Source organism: Crocuta crocuta, unplaced genomic scaffold (genome assembly GCF_008692635.1).
Source record: "Crocuta crocuta isolate KB4526 unplaced genomic scaffold, BGI_CrCroc_1.0 scaffold3, whole genome shotgun sequence".
In the NCBI taxonomy this organism is placed as follows: Eukaryota; Metazoa; Chordata; class Mammalia; order Carnivora; family Hyaenidae; genus Crocuta; species Crocuta crocuta.
In genome coordinates this window covers 16,491,290-16,508,061 of record NW_027529934.1, presented here as the reverse complement: position 1 = coordinate 16,508,061, position 16,772 = coordinate 16,491,290, and the positions used below count along the sequence as shown (strand labels likewise).

The window sequence follows — 16,772 nt, the reverse complement described above, 5'->3', positions numbered from 1 at the left end:
CCAGGCTCTGAGCTGACAGCTCTGAGCCTGCTTGGGATTCTCTCTCTCTTCCTCTGCCCCTCCTGAGACCGCATGTGTTCTCTCTCTCTCTCTCTCTCTCTCTCAAATAATAATAATAATAATTTAAAAAGACAACAATATTACCATCTTTCTACTTCGCAGAAATGTGGAAGTAACTCAGACATCTCGAGTCCATAACCAAGGGATTGGTGGGCAGTCAAAGAGGCCAGCTTAAGATACTTAAGTAGTTAAGGTTTTGCTTTGATGTTTGGAAGGAGGAAATTTAGTTTTGTAGTGTGATGGAAAGAGTAAAATCCATACCAGATGTTACGCTTTAGAAAGTCAAACCGAGCTGATATTACAGAAACTCAAAATTTGTCAAAACAGCCTAATTAAAAACAACAGCTGCCTGATTTCTATTAAAACATTGCAATTCCATTCTCGGCCGAATCGCTACTGTGGAGAAAATAGCCTGGAGACATCTTTTTTGGGAACTTCTAAATTAAAATCACCTTCTATGATGATTTTTCAAAATGGAATTTTTTCACTCAATATCTTATTGGGCTTTAAAAAATGACCCATCTGAGCAATTAATAGGGTTTTTACTAGAATTCTTGCTCTCATTTTCCCATCTTCAGAGTGCGCAACTCCCCCTCCCTCTGCTTTTCCTCCGACTCTTCTTCCCTCTCTCTTTCTCTCCTTTACGCAAGCACCACCACCACCATCGCGCCTTCCCCGTGCTTTCTGTACAGGGTGTGCGTCTAAGGCCACATATTTAGTTAGGTAGGAGCTAGAACTTGGTATTTCTGTCCCAACTTAATGTTTATCACAAGCTCCCGTTCTGCTGGTGGGTGGGTATCTCGGATTTAGGGGGCACACTCCTTCCCCACTGCTGTATGTAGTCTTGGGTAGTTTCCTAGTGCCATCGTGGGGCGGGCAGCTCTGCGGTCATCTTCCCAAGTAGGTATTTGCCAGGACACCAAGTTTCCGCACACAGGACGCTCTCAGATCCATACTCCCGGCTACTTCGGGAGCCCTGCAGTCACTGGGAATCTGTCTGCTCATCTGGATGCTACCCACCCCTCCTGGAGAATCTGAGGGGAACCTGGGAGCACAGAGGTGCTCTGTCTGGGCCCCACCCGCTTCCCCCTTCCTTAGTCCCCTTGTCTTAGTGGGTGTGGAGTGTGCCTTTATTTAAAAAAAATTTTTTTTAACATTTGTTCATTTTTGAGAGACACAGCATGAGCAGGGGAGGGGCAGAGAGAGAGGGAGACAGAGAATCTGAAGCGAGTCCCAGGCTCTGAGCTGTCAGCACAGAGCCCCACACAGGGCTCAAACTCACAGCCGTGAGATTGTGACCTGAGCTGAAGTCGCTGAAGTCGGATGCTCAACTGACTGAACCACCCAGGCGCCCCCTGGAGTGTGCTTTTAGAAACAAAGGTCATAAGGGGCTGGTGGCCAAGAAGAGCCGAGACCACACCTGCTGCTAGGGCGGAACAGGGGAGGGATAAGTCGGTAGAAAATATGTTAACACATCAAAAATGATCTTGCCTCGGTTGCAGAAATACCGAGTAGTCCTAATTACCTGACTTTCTACGTACAGACATCGACCCTCCCAAGAACCTTCGTCCATCTGCTGTCACACAGTCTGGAGGGGTGTTGACCTGGACGTCCCCCTCTGCTCAGATCGATGGCTACATTCTGACCTACCAATTCCCAGATGGCACCGTTAAGGTACTTCTTGCTTTTTCTCTTGGTACCCTTGTCCAGCCTCTAAGTGAAGCAACCGCCCCGGGCCCGCTGGCCTGATTGCTGGTGTCATGGCGACCGGCTGGGAAATGAATTGAGCCTTATTGATCCTCTGCTGTGTTAGGGAAGCTGCTTCACACAGTTGTCCCCTGACATCGTACATGTAGCCCCGTTTTATAGGACTAACTTTTGTGCCTGCTCCTCACTACCCGTTGAGTATTTGCTGGCTGCACATCCACCTCACGTTATTTTGTTCCATTGTGTGTTTTTCTCAGTAAACGTTTGTTCCAAGGACATTTGTCTGTCATATCTATCATTGTATCTAACGCGCTTAGAACCTGGCACACAAGATGTGCTCACTAAATATTTATTAAATGAATCAATTGACCCTTACTTCAAGAGTTATCCCTCTCACCTGGACTCTGAAGGCCAGCAAGTGTTTGTTAATTTGTTCCAATGGAAAATTCTTCCTTTTTCTTGTTGGCAAGAGAGAAGGGATGAAGAGGGAAAAGAAGGGCACTTTGATTTATTCATTATCTCATGATTGCTTATGACAGCACTTCAAGGAAAGTTAGTCGTATGTTTATAGAGGAAATAAGATAGGTTCAGAAGGAAGTGATGGGCCAGCGATGGCCCTGCCCCACAGATATCAGCAGGCACTTTTATTTCCCCCATTAACTTGTCAGCCCAGCACCGCCGGCCTCAGTGGCTGTAGTTGGTGTTCCAGCATGTACCTGGAGGCAGAGGGTCCCAGGAGGCCTGGTGGGTGCTCCCCCAGGGACAGTCCTGGGTGCCGGCTCTCTGCTAGCACTCCCGGCAGGGCTGAATATCCATGGCACCATCCCCCAGCGAAGCTGCGGGGACCCCCTGGGATTCTGGGCACCACTGAGCTCTCAAAGAAACCAAACATTGTGCTCTCAGAGAGCTCCTGTCGTTAGCACCAGGGAAAGCTATTGACAGCTAGGGTGCTGGGGGTGACACACTGAATGACTTCCTCCTTTGTTTGGTAGGAGGTACAGCTTGGAAGAGGGGACGAGAGGCTTGAGTTGCAAGGCCTTGAGCAGGGAATTGCCTACCCAGTCTCCTTGGTTGCCTTTAAGGGTGATCGCCGCAGCAGAAGCGTGTCTACCACCCTTTCCACAGGTAACGTTCTCTGAACAAGGATGTGGTAGAGGGCAAGCACCGGAGAGCCAAGAAAGCTGTCCAAGGGGGAGCGAGCAGACAGTGATGGATTTCTCTGGAAATGGGGCAACAGGGTTACGGGTTCAAACGAAATCCATCGCATGGTAGAAAGACTGTAGAGGGGAGCAGAACAGAATGTTATTTTGAGGGCATCGGGGCAGGAAGTGATATAAACTTGACCTTATTTCTAGTACAGTTGAAAGGTTTGATGAGAGCGGGTGAGTGAGAAAAATAAGATGTTTGTGAAGAGTCGGAAGAAACAAAGTAGTAGGAGGTTATGAAACAATTTCTAAACAAAATAAACTATCTTAAATTAGGAAACTAGCCCCCTCCTTCTTCCTTGCCCTCTGCCTAACGACACTGTCTCTCTGTTTGACTCCCAGTTGGTGCCCGTTTTCCGCATCCTTCCGACTGCAGTCAAGTTCAGCAGAACAGCAATGTTGCCAGCGGTCTGTATACCATCTACTTGCACGGTGATGCCAGCCGGCCCCTGCAGGTGTACTGTGACATGGACACGGATGGAGGTGGCTGGATTGTGAGTCNGAGGAAGAGGCAGAATTCAAAGCAGGCTCCAGGCTCCGAGCTGTCAGCACAGAGCCTGATATGGGACTCAGACTCAGGAACTGTGAGATCATGATCTGAGTTGAAGTCAGCCGCTTAATCGACTGAGCCACTCAGGTGCCCCTAGCCTCCGACTCTTGATTCGGCTCAGGTCATGATCTCACAGTTGATGAGTTCGAGGCTCACATCGGGCTCCACGCTGACAGTGTGGACCCTGTCTGGGATTCTCTCTCTCTCTCTCTCTCTCTCTCTCTCTCTCTCCCTCTCCCTGCCCCTCTTCCCTCACTTCCTCTCTCAAAATAAATAAACTTAAAAACAACAACAACAACAAAAACAAAGAAAAGAGCCTGAAGTACTTCACGCCCAGGATAGAGCAGGCTTAGTTAAACTAAGGTTCATGACTGTGGAGGCCCGTGGGTTTATAAGCATCTAATCATGCCCCCTATGTTTGTATGGTCCTACATTTCATTCTCTTCCAAGCCCTCTCATAAACATGACTCTCACACAAAAGCTTTCAAGTAAGTGACAGCGGTTATTTTATAAATAGGTAAATTGAGGCCCACAAGGAGAAGTGCCTTGGCTCCTCGTAAGAATTAATAACAAAGGTTGGGAGCAGAATTCAGGACTCTAGCTTTCCAGATCACTGGTCTTTCCCGTGGGTCCTCCCAGGCCACCCAACGTGGAAATGCCTGACCTCTTTGGACCTTGGTTCTCCTAACTGAAGGCCTTCGTCCAGGTTCTGTATCTTGCTGTGCAGATCAGAAGCAAGGCCTTTGGGACGTTGCTTTGAAGGCTAAAGCCTAAAAACGTGCTCATGGTCCGTCTGTGTGGAGGCTTTATTCCCTTGGGCCGTTGTCTGCTCACATCCCACGGCACCTACTTTGATTGAATCAGCCTGATCCAATTATACGAGGAGCTGCCTCTGAGGGTTGCAGTCTGATCCCTGCTCTCCGCCCCCTTCTCCGGATGCCTGAACAGATAGAGGCTCTCACCACTCCAGACCAGCACGCGGCCTTAACCTGCGGCGGATCCAGAGCTCACTCTGGGGAAGAGAAAGCACGAGCTCCTAGTGCGGAGACTCTATTCGTTTAGACGTTTGCTCAGGGGCCCTGGAGGCCAAAGACACTTGAGCAGCCATGGGTAAAATGACACCATCCGCTAAGCAGCAGCGAAGAAAACTTATTATCTGCACAGCTGCATCTGATGGCTGAGAGGCAGGAACAGGATGGGGGGGGGGGTGCGGTATTCCCGATTGATTTACAAAAATAACTGAGGAGGTTGTAGCATGGGAGGGTCTTCCACCTGACAGAGCCATAGGGCTGTCCCTGCTGCTTTTCATCAGCACGGCTGTGAGCATCCGGTCTCTTTGGGCTTGAGGCCGGGCTCCTGCCTCCGTGCATATAACTGACCATCGGCAGAATGCTTGTGGCGTCAAGTGGGGCCTCTTTGAAAGCCAGCCTCCCACAGGGGAAGGAGACGTTGGTCTAGGGCAGCCTCTAGAAAGATACCTGGAGAAGTTGCCTGGGAATCACCGAGAATTTTTCCAAAAATACTTATTGTGTGCCTACTGTGTGCCAAGCACTGTTTTATATACTCAAGAACCAGCAGCATAGACCCATACTCAAAATCCCTGCCCCCAAGAAGCTTGCCTTCTGCAGCCGGCTCAGGCCAGTGACCCTCACCAGGAAACCGAGGTCGGTTCCAGAAGTCATAAGACGCCCCTATGTTCTAACCAACACCAGTCTCCCACCCCCTCTCGAGTCTTGTGTTCTGCCCCAGACTCCTGAAGGTAATTCACGAACTGGAGTTCTGTAGGGATCTCCTCAAAGCAACCACAGTCCAGAAAACATGTGGAGTCCTGGAAACTTCCACACCAGAGCTTTTACTGGCGGTGTCCATGATGTAGGGTTCGAGGAGCTTTAGTCACTGAGAGATGACCTTAGTAGCTTGCTCTTTCAAATTGAGCTTCTAAAATCCTTTTAAGGACATTTTTCTCCGTGGGGCAGCAGGAGCCCCCGTATGTTTAAGAGGCCTGAAGAACTCTACCCCGTGGTAGCTGATACCACAGAGGCAGGCCGGAATGAAGGCTATCTGGGAACACTTAAGGGCCTCAAATATTTCCATCTTTGTTCTCCATCTTGCAAGTCCTAAGGACTACGTTAGAAATTCTTAAATGAGATTTTCATTTTTTTCTCCCAATTGAATCAGTCAGGACGTTGAGTAAAGTGATAGCTCTGTCTTAAGACTTACTGCTTGCCTCGAGGCTCATTTGCTAAGTGGCTCTTGTTATCCCAGACGCTGCCCTGCGAGGTGTTTTCACCCCATAGAATGGAAATGGACTGGACTCTGAGAGAGTCCACTCGGGCTGCCTAATCAATTGCTTGTGGTTGGTCAGGTCATTTGAAATCTGACACAGTAAAGTGCAAACATTTACTGAGATATAAGAATAACTTGTATCGGTATGTGCCAGTCTCTGGCCTTCACACTTTCATGATTTATCATGATTAACGATCTTGCTACAGCCTCGATTTAAGAGCATGACAAATGGGCTATTAACATCTTGATCTAATAGTTTAGAAAAGTGAGGCTTGTCAGGGTTCACTAATTTGTCCAAGCACACAGCTAGTAAGTGCAGACCTGGGTCTAAATAGCGAGGCAGAGAGCATCAGAACCATTTTTTTTGGATTTTCCTAGCTAAGCTAAAACATTTAAAAATATATCNTCATAGAATCCATTCATACTTGGATACTCTATTCATTGATTGAAGAATGCCTTTGTAATGCATCTCTCCTAAGAAGGCAGAATCAAAATTGAGCCTGACCTTGTACCATAACTAATTATGTTAGTGGGAATATAATTTGACTCAATGTACAAGGAATCAAACATTGGTACCGCTTCTGCCCTGGGATTCCACTGCTCATGGTTCAGGAAGTGTCCTAGGGAAGGTACCGGAACTGGCATCATGCTAGGAAATGAACAGTTACCCCCCGAGAATCTTAAGAAGTGATTTTTGGAAAATAGATACAGTAAAGCTGGTATGTTCAAATTTTCTTATAAAAGATGAGATCAATGTTTTATCCTTGCATCAGCCACTAAATAATTAGCTGGTTATTATTTAATCTGGCTAATTGCTTTTCTGAACTTTCACATCTGTAAAATGGCATCATATATACTTGCCCTGGAGCCAGCATTTAACAAAATGCTCAGTAATTGGTAGTTACATAAGTGGGTCAATGAGTAAAGAAATGAAGGAAGCCAAGAGAGGAGTGACAGTCTCTAAAATAAGGACAGAAGGGGAAAGGAACGACAGTGTTAATGCGGCATGTAATTATTTGCCTGATCCTTCCCTAAGTTCTGCTCAGCACCCAGGTATTGAGGTAGAACATTTTTACACTTCCCATCTCATTGAGTTCTCCTAGCACCTCTGAGAGAAACGCTTCCTTCCCATGTCTAACCGTGTTGGTCACCAAGCTGACCGACAGGCTCAGTGATAGAGATGACTGACTCACCAGCCCCTGGCCAGGCGTGGCCGTGGTCTGCCTCAGAGGCCAGGGCTCTCCTGCCCACCATTGACACCTAGTTCTGTGCTTCCTGGGCCAGCAGAAGTGGGTTGGTGCTTCATAGGACTTAAATGTGAGCCCCCATGTGGAGATGTCAGCACTGTTGTGAGCAACCTGTTCTCCTCTCCCTCCCAAAGAAATGGAAAGAACACACACATATCGGGAGGGGTACCTTAACCGAACTAGAGATAATGTGTTTCATTTCAAGGCACCTGCTGTGAAGCATGGCAGAAAGGAGGGAGATGAGGCTTTGTGTTGGGGCTTCTGCATTTGAATGACTCCAAAGGAAAGTAGGTGGAGACAAAGCTGCCATTCCAGAATTCCAGAATCATTTCTGAGGTTAGCTAGGATGGCGGTTAGTGCGGCTTTCTTTCAAGGTCACAAGGAATGACATCAGTTAGTCTCAATTCCCATAGTATATACAGGTGTGTTTAGCTTGGAGCTCCTTTTCAGGCTTGCCTCGTATAAACGAGTCCAGTTTACTCTGAAAGGAACTACCTTCCTTCCCCAAAGAGAGGAGTTTTTGAAAAGGAAGCAACACATATTTTCAGGAAATAGTACCCAAGTCTGTCTCCATTTTCTCACTTCTCACTCACTCTTCAGGCCACTCCAGTCTGGCTTCTGCCCTTGTCTCTCTCCAGTGACTAGCCTTTGCTAGAGTCACTCATGACTTTCGTGTCACTAAGTTCTATGGACATTTCCTTAGGCCATGTGGTCTTTGACTGCTTACCTGCCGTGACACTACCGGCCACACTTTTTTCTTTGTGGTCTTTGTGGTTCCATGTTTTCCTAGCTGTCCTTAAAGAACATTCTCCTTAATGAATGTGTCCTTCTGCACCTGGCTGCTGTGTATTGGTGGTCCCCGAGTCTTGATTGTAGGCCCCTTTCTCTTTTTCAGTTCCTACTTTCTTCCCAGGTGGTCTCTTCCTCTCCAGTGGCTTCACTTTACACTCTGTGTACCAGTGGTTTCCTGTATTCATTAGGATAGAGGGGGCCTTGCTGCAGGAAATGCCACCACCAGATTCCAATGATTTAAGACATAAAACGTTTCTTCCCATATGTGCAATCTTCTGTGGGTTTGGCAGTCACTTCTCAGTGGTGACTTGGGGACTCAGGCTGATTCCGGCTCAGGGCTCTACCCTGTGGACATGTGGCCTTCACCAAAGCCCTGTGGCATATCTCAATGGAAGAGAGAGTGTGGAGAGCCCCCCGGCCTCCTGAGCTCCCACTTACAGTCCTTTGGCTTGAATGAGTCACATGATTTCAGCTTAACTACAAGGGAGCCTGGAAAAGGAAGCTTTTCTGTGTTTCTGGGGAGAGGAAAGTGAAACAGGTCCTGTGAACACTTAGCATCATCTGAGACACATGCTTACCTTTGTAAGTCTGGCCGAGATCTCTCTCCAGAACCCTAGTCCTTACACTCAGCTGCCACCATGGCCTCTCCATTCACCAGGACATCTCAGGGGTGACCCTCACTTACCTTGTCCCAAGTGACCTCATGATGCGCCCGCAGAACCCATCTTCTTTAAGAGCCCCCATCTCAGCGGATAGCTGAGGGAACAGCCACCCAGCACCGCAAGCCCAAACCACCAGAATCACTCCTGACTTCTCCCTCTGTCTCAGTTCCACTTTCAGTCTGTCACCACATCTGTCAGCTTGACCTTCTCTCTGCTTCTGTCTAGCCTCTGGGCAGCCCCCAGTCCAAGCTGCTGTCCTCTTTTACTTGGTCACATCTGTCCCAGTGTGTCAGAGTAAAAGGCCCGTCTCCCTTCACAGGTCTTCCAGAGGCGCAACACTGGGCAGCTGGATTTCTTCAAGCGCTGGCGGACCTACGTGGAAGGCTTTGGGGACCCCATGAAGGAGTTCTGGCTGGGTATGAGCACTGAGATTCCAGGAGGGCTGTGTTGTGGAGGGGACATCTCTCTTCAAAAGCTGCGTGGGTGGCTTGTGAGGGCTCACCACATTCAGGAAGATGTCCCAGTGACAGGGACAGGACACTCTGAGGAACCTGCCCAGCAAGGTGTCAGTGGGGCCATGTTGCTGGGAAGGTTCTCATATGCTGGGCTTGTGACAGGGTGTGGCTGTCACGGGTGGTCTTTACGCTGTATCTAAGTCCCACAGGATCTGCCTGGAGCCTGCATGTCCTAGAAACCACAGTAGAAAAGCAGTTGACCGATTGGGATTCTGGGCTATTATTGGGAGGCCATACCAGTAGTCCCTGAAATTCTACTAGTAATGCCCGTCATGATGGGGATTGTTTTTTCCCTTTCCCTTCTGCTCTCTTCTGGAGCAGATGCACATAGAGGGTGAACTAGCCAAAAGCACCCACCGGGGAATGGAGAATGAAAAAATCACAATCTGGAGACTCAGTGTCGGGTAGAGTAGATGACGTTGTGGTTTGCTTGGTGCAGAATTGCTCCAGAGCCCTTACAGTGGGAGTTGATGTCCTCTTCTGCTTAGTGTAATAGGGGATGATAAGCAGAAGTGAGTCTACTTTAGAGAGAAGGAGCAAGGGGGCAGTTTGCCACATGGTTACCCTCCACCACTCGTTCCAACAGGACACAGTTTCCACCCTCATTAATATGGCCCTGCCAAAGAGATAATAGGATGAGAAGATGGGTCCCCCAAAAGAGATAGCGTGAGGAAGGCACCCATTAGCAGAAGTGGTAAAGGCCAAGGTGACTTTTGGTGCTGAACATCTCAGCTGCTGGTAGGCGAGCGCTTGGGCATGGAGGTTGATTGGTTATTGGGATTGCCTGCTTTATTTTTAGGACTCGACAAGCTGCACAATCTCACCACTGGCACCGCCACCCGGTATGAGGTGAGAGTGGACCTACAGACTGCCAACGAATCCGCCTATGCTGTGTACGATTTCTTCCAGGTGGCCTCCAGCAAGGAGCGGTACAAGCTCACAGTCGGGAAATACAGAGGCACAGCCGGTGAGCACTCACATCTCCCCGCTGCTAGGGTGTTGAGCTCTCTGTGGGTGTGAGGACTGGTTTGCCACATGCCACGGATCTGGGAGTCCAGTACTGCTGGGTGAAGGTGAATCGTCCTCATTGATGATTGAGGCCCCTCAGTCCTGATGACCCGTTCCCTATAGAGGGTGAGCAGTAAACATGTGTGAAAGCAGTCCTTGACCATCTGAAAGTTGGGACTTCTGTATATTATATGTTGATCCCCCCACCGGTAAAAACCCTCCTCTTACGCTCCCCTGGTTCAGGCTATTGTGCATTGGCCAGTGAACCCGCATCCTGAGTGATTAATGCCCACCTTTCACTGGGCTCCAGCAATGTGGCTGCTGTCCTCGCATGGAAGTGTGTATGTGTGTGTGTGTGTGTGTGTGTGTGTGTGTGTATTATTCTTCGAATATTTTGCAGCACTTTTCTATAAGTAAAGAGAAAAATGACGGGGCTGATTCAAACAACAAGAAGGAAGGTCTCATTAACTTCATCCAGCTGTGACCACACAGAAATTAGCAGGTCCGTCGAAGCAGGGAACCCCCACCTCGATTTGCTGCCCCTTGGGCGTAAGCCAGTCGATGGTGTGTTCGGATGTAAAGGAAGAGAACAACATAAGCAACGTGGCTGAAATACTAGGATTATACTATTGAGTTTTCTATTTGAAAGGGAACAGTGGTTGTTGTTTTAATATCCTATTTTTAACTTATAGTGTTTTTAAATTCCCAAGCCAGTGAATGGTTGTTTGATTTTGCGCAGTTTTGACTTTGATGTGTCCCTGTAGGAATGTGTTACCTCCCAGATCCACTGACTGTATAGGACATGGTCACTCCCCTTAGACGGTCAAGTAAATAGATAAATAATAATATAAAGTAACTTTTGCAAAGTGTCACCTAGTGGTAAGGAGAATAAAGAGCTACAGGATGCGACAAAGTGGGTACAGTGAGGACTGAGGCTGTTGAAGGAAGCTTCCCCCAGGGCAGGGGGAGGGAGCTGGCTCTGAATGGGTAGGGCTTAGATGGGAAACAAAGAATCCCTCCCCCCACCCCACCCCCAGCCTGGGGGAGTCCATGGTGAGCAAGGACCGAGCAGAAGCAAGGGTACTGGGGTGTGCCCTTGAAGTCTGAGGCCACTCAGGAGCCCCCTAAGGGTGGACAACTGTGACCAGATGCCTCTGGGGTGTGATCTGGAGCGGCCAGTTGCTAATGCAGTTTCTTTTAGGTCTTATAGTTTAATTGTTTTTTTTTAACCACATGAATTTTGCGTTTGCTCTTGTTTCCCAGTGCTCAGCATGGAGCCTGGTGCAGAGCAGATGCATTTAAAATGTTCCGTTCCTAGCAAGACCTGTCGGTGTAGCATTATGGATGTCTCATCGTGCAGAGAGGAGAGTCCCTGAGACCCAGAGAGTTTGCACAGGGGCTGTGAAGGGAAGAGTTTGCTGACATGGGGACATGGGAGGAGACAAAGTGGGAGGGGTAGGTACCTACTAGTGCACGAAGAGTTTGGGCTACAGACGTGGCAAAGGGTTCAAGTGTGCAAAGATAAGTGCAGAGTGTTTCAGGGAAACATCCTTGAAAAAAAAAAAACATACGATTGCTGGAAGAGCTGCCACTTCTCTCGAGGAGGTCTGGGGTCTCCATAGGCTGGAAACTTTCTATACAGTTTCTGGACATTCGGTGTGCTGCACTTTATCCGCTCACAGTACAATACGAAACACGGAAGCCAGGCCTAGGAACAAGGCACTTAAATTGCAGTTGGGAAACACAGACGGGCCTTCCCGGGGTTGTGAGGATAAAACCAAATGAGGGGGACGGAGAGATGCTGTTTTACTCGACTCCACACTGCGTACCTTTCCCCGCCCTGGATGAAACTGGACGACATTGCTCATTCCTGGGTCTCCAGCCATTAGGTGTGAGGAGTGCACACGTCACAGGCTCCCTGAGACCCCCGGGCCCCCTCCTGCCCTGCTCAGTGCACGTGGAGGATGTCTGCTCTTCCTTCTCCTTGACGTTCACTACTGACGGTGGAGGCCAAGTGAGCCGGCCTTTCTCCGGCTCAAGCTTCCCAGCCTCTGGAGACTCCGTTCACGGGACCTTCCTTGGACAAGATGCAGAGTCCCATCTCTCCTGGAAGCCCAGTGCCCCCTGGGCTCTCTCGGCTGGGACCTCACTCAGGCCACCCATGAGGACCGCCCATTCTCCCCTCTTTGGCTGCACACGTGGACCTTTTCTGACAACTGCCTTAAAATAACCAGGAATTGACGCTAATGGGGAAAGGAGTGCAAAGGAGTCAATATGTTCGTGAATTAATGTGATCCTCCTCCCAGGGACTCAGTATGCATTTTAACTGTGATTAGGGGATAATTCCCATTCTGGGGTTGTTCAGGCCCACAGTGCCGGTCAGTGGAGGGTGTGTTTTTTCATAGGAAGCCTTGGGAGGCTTTCAGATCACACCACATGTAGGCAGCGCTCTGGCTTCCCCATATGTGCCGGCATTCCTACTTGGAACTCTGAAATCGCGTGGTGGGCTTAGTGGAGTTTTAGCTTTCCTTATATAGGCTGATTGGTCCCCAGGAGAGTTTTGAAATTTAGGAAGCTTCTGACCCCTCATGTCCTAAATGATGAGGTACTGTTTAGATGTAGAGCTCAAATAGAAGGTGAGGGTTTGATGTCTCTGTACATGTGCTAGCCCCCCCAGCCCCCCATTAGAGCTCCAATTAAGATCAGAGATGTGCGGCCATGGGGGAAAACGTGCCAGTAAGGACTGCCCTGACTCACACTGTGCAGGTGGGCCCCCGACTTCTGCTTCCCCTGAAGTCCCATCAGAGAGCCCATTACTGCCCCATGAAGGAGAGCCCAGCAAGGCAGTGCTGGGTAAATTTGGTTTCTGATTCTGAGCCCTGGAGCAGGGCAGGGAGGACATCTAATGAGCCCTACCTGCAAGATGCTCTTCATCTCTGAAGAGGAGATCGTGAAGACACAGACATTTGGAGTGGCACCGAGTGACTTCTGTGGGCTAACCAATCATTTGCAGCTGGGTTCAAGTCCTGTATACACGAGACTCAGGGATGCCCAGCCAGGGATGGGGTCACGCCCTGGGGCCACTTGGAAGTGTGCCTGAGGAATTCCACCAGCTGGGGCCAAGGGCGCTGATTGTCCATGGTGAGGAATTGTTCTATACAAATGTCAGTCAGTGCCTTTCTTGCTTTGAAACCACTTCTTCAATACTGGTACTTATAATTTTTTTAATGTTTATTTATTTTTGAGAGACAGAGTGAGTGTGTGAGAGGGTGAGGGGCAGAGAGACAGGGAAACACAGAATCTGAAGCAGGCTCCAGGCTCTGAGCAGTCAGTGCAGTCCGTGCAGAGCCTGAAGCGGGCCTCAAACCCACAAACCGTGAGATCGTGATCTGACCTGAAGTCGGATGCTTAACTGACTGAGCCCCCAGGCGCACCTTAAATACTGGTACTTAAAAAGAGGGAAAATTGTTGGGTTCGTGGACACAAGGGAAAGATAGAAATGGCACACATCCCCTTTCATGGGCCCGTTCCTGTTCCCAGGGTTCAAGGTCCAGATAATCTTGTGGGACTTACAAGGATGTGATGTCGATGGCTTCTTGTGGTCTAAGGTGGTGCAGCTGCCTGGGTCATCCTCGCCGTCTCAGGAGGTGTGGGAGGAGAGCCGATCTGGGAGTGATGTATCTTTGACGAGATGGGTGATGACCAGCTCAGTGGCCCCACCCTGAGCCTTTATGGGGTTGCCACCAACGTCACACCCACTTCCTGAGGGGAGCCAGCTGCCCACCCAAAGCCATTACACTAAAAGTTAAGGCTGCTTATTTCTCCTCAAGCTCTGATAGAAGAGAGAGGGGCTGCCCACCACTGGCATTTCCACTTTATCTTACTTAGGGAGATAAGCTTAATAGATCATAACACCGTGTTGGCAGGGGCCCGACAACCAGAGAAAAGTAATTTCTTGATTCATGAGTGTGCTCACTGTCTATGCTCTGAACATCAGCATGGCATCATTTTCTGGGAGGGAGCAAATCCATCACGGAATAAACTGCCACACTTAGTCCGAAACCTGCTTCGCTTTCCTTGATCCTGGTGCCTAAGGTTCGATAACTGTGAACAAATCGTTAAAAAATAACCTCGGCATAGATTCTTAGGAAACAGCTCTGGGAACTTTAGATGCACGTTCCGTAAGCTCCGCTCATTAAAAGAGTGTCCCCAAAGGAGCCATGCGTGTTATTTTAAGCTGTAGTTAACTATCTGCAAGAGAGCTGAAGGGGAGAGAGATGTGTACAAACACAGCAACTACATGCCTTTCCTCAGTTGGAGGAAACCCACGGGGGCAGGGGCCCTTCAGCTGTCTTAGCGGGAATGGCCCATGTCCCCGGCTCTTGCTTCCCCTGCTTTCGTGGGGAAGGCATCAAGGAGCCACTGTGTGAGCTGCAAAGTCAGACGGACAATCCGGGACCTTCCCTTTGCATAATGTGTTAACTCTTTACATACATCTGCACCCTCCGTCCCCCAGCTAAGTTCTTGAGAGCGGGGACTGCCTCCGTCTGTTTTCCCAGAGCCTAGCCTGGTGCTGGGGTCCTGGAATCTCATGGTTCTGGGATAAGTGAAGGAAGTTGCAGACTGACGTTCTCAGGCTTTAGCGTCCATCTGCTACGAGGGCTTGTTGACTTCAGAAGAGCTTGTTAAAACGCAGACTGCAGGCAGGTACTTCCTCTGAGTTTCTGGTTCTGTAGGTCTGGGGTGGGGGTGGGGCTGAGAACGTGCCTTTCTAACAAATTCGCAGGTAATGCTGGTGCTGCTGGTCCAGGGTCCACCCTGGGCGAACCGGAGACGGCCTGCTCTGGTTAGCGTAGTTATCAGTCTCTACGGAAAGAAAGAAGCCACAGGCAAGTTGGTATATCAGGAAGGACCCTGGACTGGGAATCTGAGGACTGAGGTTTGAGTCCCAGCCCTGCTATATGGGGACAGTGGGACCTTGACAGGTCCCCAGAGTCTAACCTCTGTGAGTCTGTCTCCTCACAGGACTGCAGGCTGCTTGGCCCACCCACCTTGTAGGCTGTCATGGGGACAGCGGAGGAGGGGAGGAGGATACGTATGTGAAGGTGATGGGTAGCTCAGGCATCAGGTGAAAACATAAGTGTTGTTATGATAGGAACACAATTTAGGATTGATGCAGGCCCCATCGCCTTTTATGAGCTGAATTAAGAATTAAACTGATACAAAGATGACAGATACAATGGGGAAATAGTAAAAATACAAGTCAGATGATTCAAGTGGATTTCCAGACAGGATGTAGTGAAGCACTAAACTGTACATATGTGCCCGGGAAACTCGGGAGTGTGTGCTGGGAGGGGGTGTGAGGGATTATTGAAGGGGCTGACCCTTCCTCAGGAGTGGGGTCCAGCTGGGCTTTGAGGAATGCTTGGGAGTTGGACCGAGGAGGGCAGAGAGAAACCGGGAGCAGAGGCATGGAGGGCAGACCTGTCTGCTGCACACGCCGGCCATGCCTGTGGGGACAGTGGGCTCAATCAAGGGGTACACGGGATTGGCAGATGTGGCTCAGGAAGACGGGGGGAGGTTGCCTTGTGTGAGGGGTCATTGGGTGCTGGGAGGAGAGCCGACGAGTTTGGTTTCAGGTGTTTGGTTATTTCACTGTGGAGCCCCTACATGAAAATGCTGTTAAGGCTGTTGAAGCTACTGGAGAAACAGGCCTGAAGTTTGGGTGACAGGCCCGGAAGGAGACTCTGTTCATCTGTATCATGGTCTCACCTTGGCCATTTTCAGAGACGAGTGGTTACCTGTGACATGAATGCCCGGATCCTTGGCGTTTTCATGCCCAGAGATTGTCCTGTTGAGCCCAGAGCTCCGTCACCATCTCAGCGGCCAAAGTCCGACATTCACCCCTCATCTCTCCTCTCCCACAGGGGATGCTCTTACTTACCACAATGGATGGAAGTTTACAACTTTTGACAGAGACAATGATATTGCCCTCAGCAACTGTGCCCTGACACATCATGGTGGCTGGTGGTACAAGAACTGCCACTTGGCCAACCCCAATGGCAGATACGGGGAGACCAAACACAGTGAGGTAGGCGACAGGTGAACTTCTTTTGTCTCAAGCTCTGCCCAAAGCTTTGCATTCCCAAAGTGACACTCTCCAGGCTGGTTTGGCTACCTCTCTCCTTTGATTGCTCCCAGTCAGGGCAGTGGGGCTGCTTCTCCAGGCTCCATGGCCTTGTGGTCAAGGCCTTCCTGCCCATCTGCCGCAGCCCTTCCCCACTCTGCATTCCCACCAGAGCTGCACACTTAGTGTAGGTGGGTGGGAGCTCAGGCTGCCCACTGCTGGAGAGAGACAGATGACATGGATTATGCACTATCTCAGTTTACTGGTTCATACATGGACGCTTAGTAACAAAATACCATGGACTGGGTGGCTTGCACAGGACACATTTATTTCTCATAGTTCTGGAGGCTTGGAAGTCCAAGATCAAGTTGCTAGCAGATTCAGTTCCTGGTAAAAGCTTTCTTTCTGTCTTGTGGATGGTGGCCTTTTCACTGTGTCCTCATATAGTGGAGAGAGAGAGAGCCAGAGAGCGAGAGAGTGCAAGCTCTGGTCTCTCTTCCCTTTTTTTACAAGGGCACTAATCCCATCATGGGAGACCCACCTTCCTGATCTCCTTTAACGTAATTACCTCTCCAAGGTCCCACCTCCAGAGACTTCTACACGGGGTGAAAGC

General features: G+C 49.5%; 1 protein-coding gene across 1 annotated transcript in view; it reads left to right on the top strand.

Moving 5' to 3' along the window:
• Positions 1 to 16,772, top strand: part of TNN (tenascin N) — a 65,838-nt gene that overhangs the window by 43,516 nt on the left and 5,550 nt on the right. Inside the window, exons 15-20 of the mRNA XM_077763094.1 lie at positions 1,604 to 1,734; positions 2,760 to 2,892; positions 3,315 to 3,466; positions 8,829 to 8,925; positions 9,824 to 9,991; positions 15,960 to 16,123. Coding sequence (XP_077619220.1) covers positions 1,604 to 1,734; positions 2,760 to 2,892; positions 3,315 to 3,466; positions 8,829 to 8,925; positions 9,824 to 9,991; positions 15,960 to 16,123 — 845 coding nt within the window. The remainder of the gene's footprint in view (positions 1 to 1,603; positions 1,735 to 2,759; positions 2,893 to 3,314; positions 3,467 to 8,828; positions 8,926 to 9,823; positions 9,992 to 15,959; positions 16,124 to 16,772) is intronic.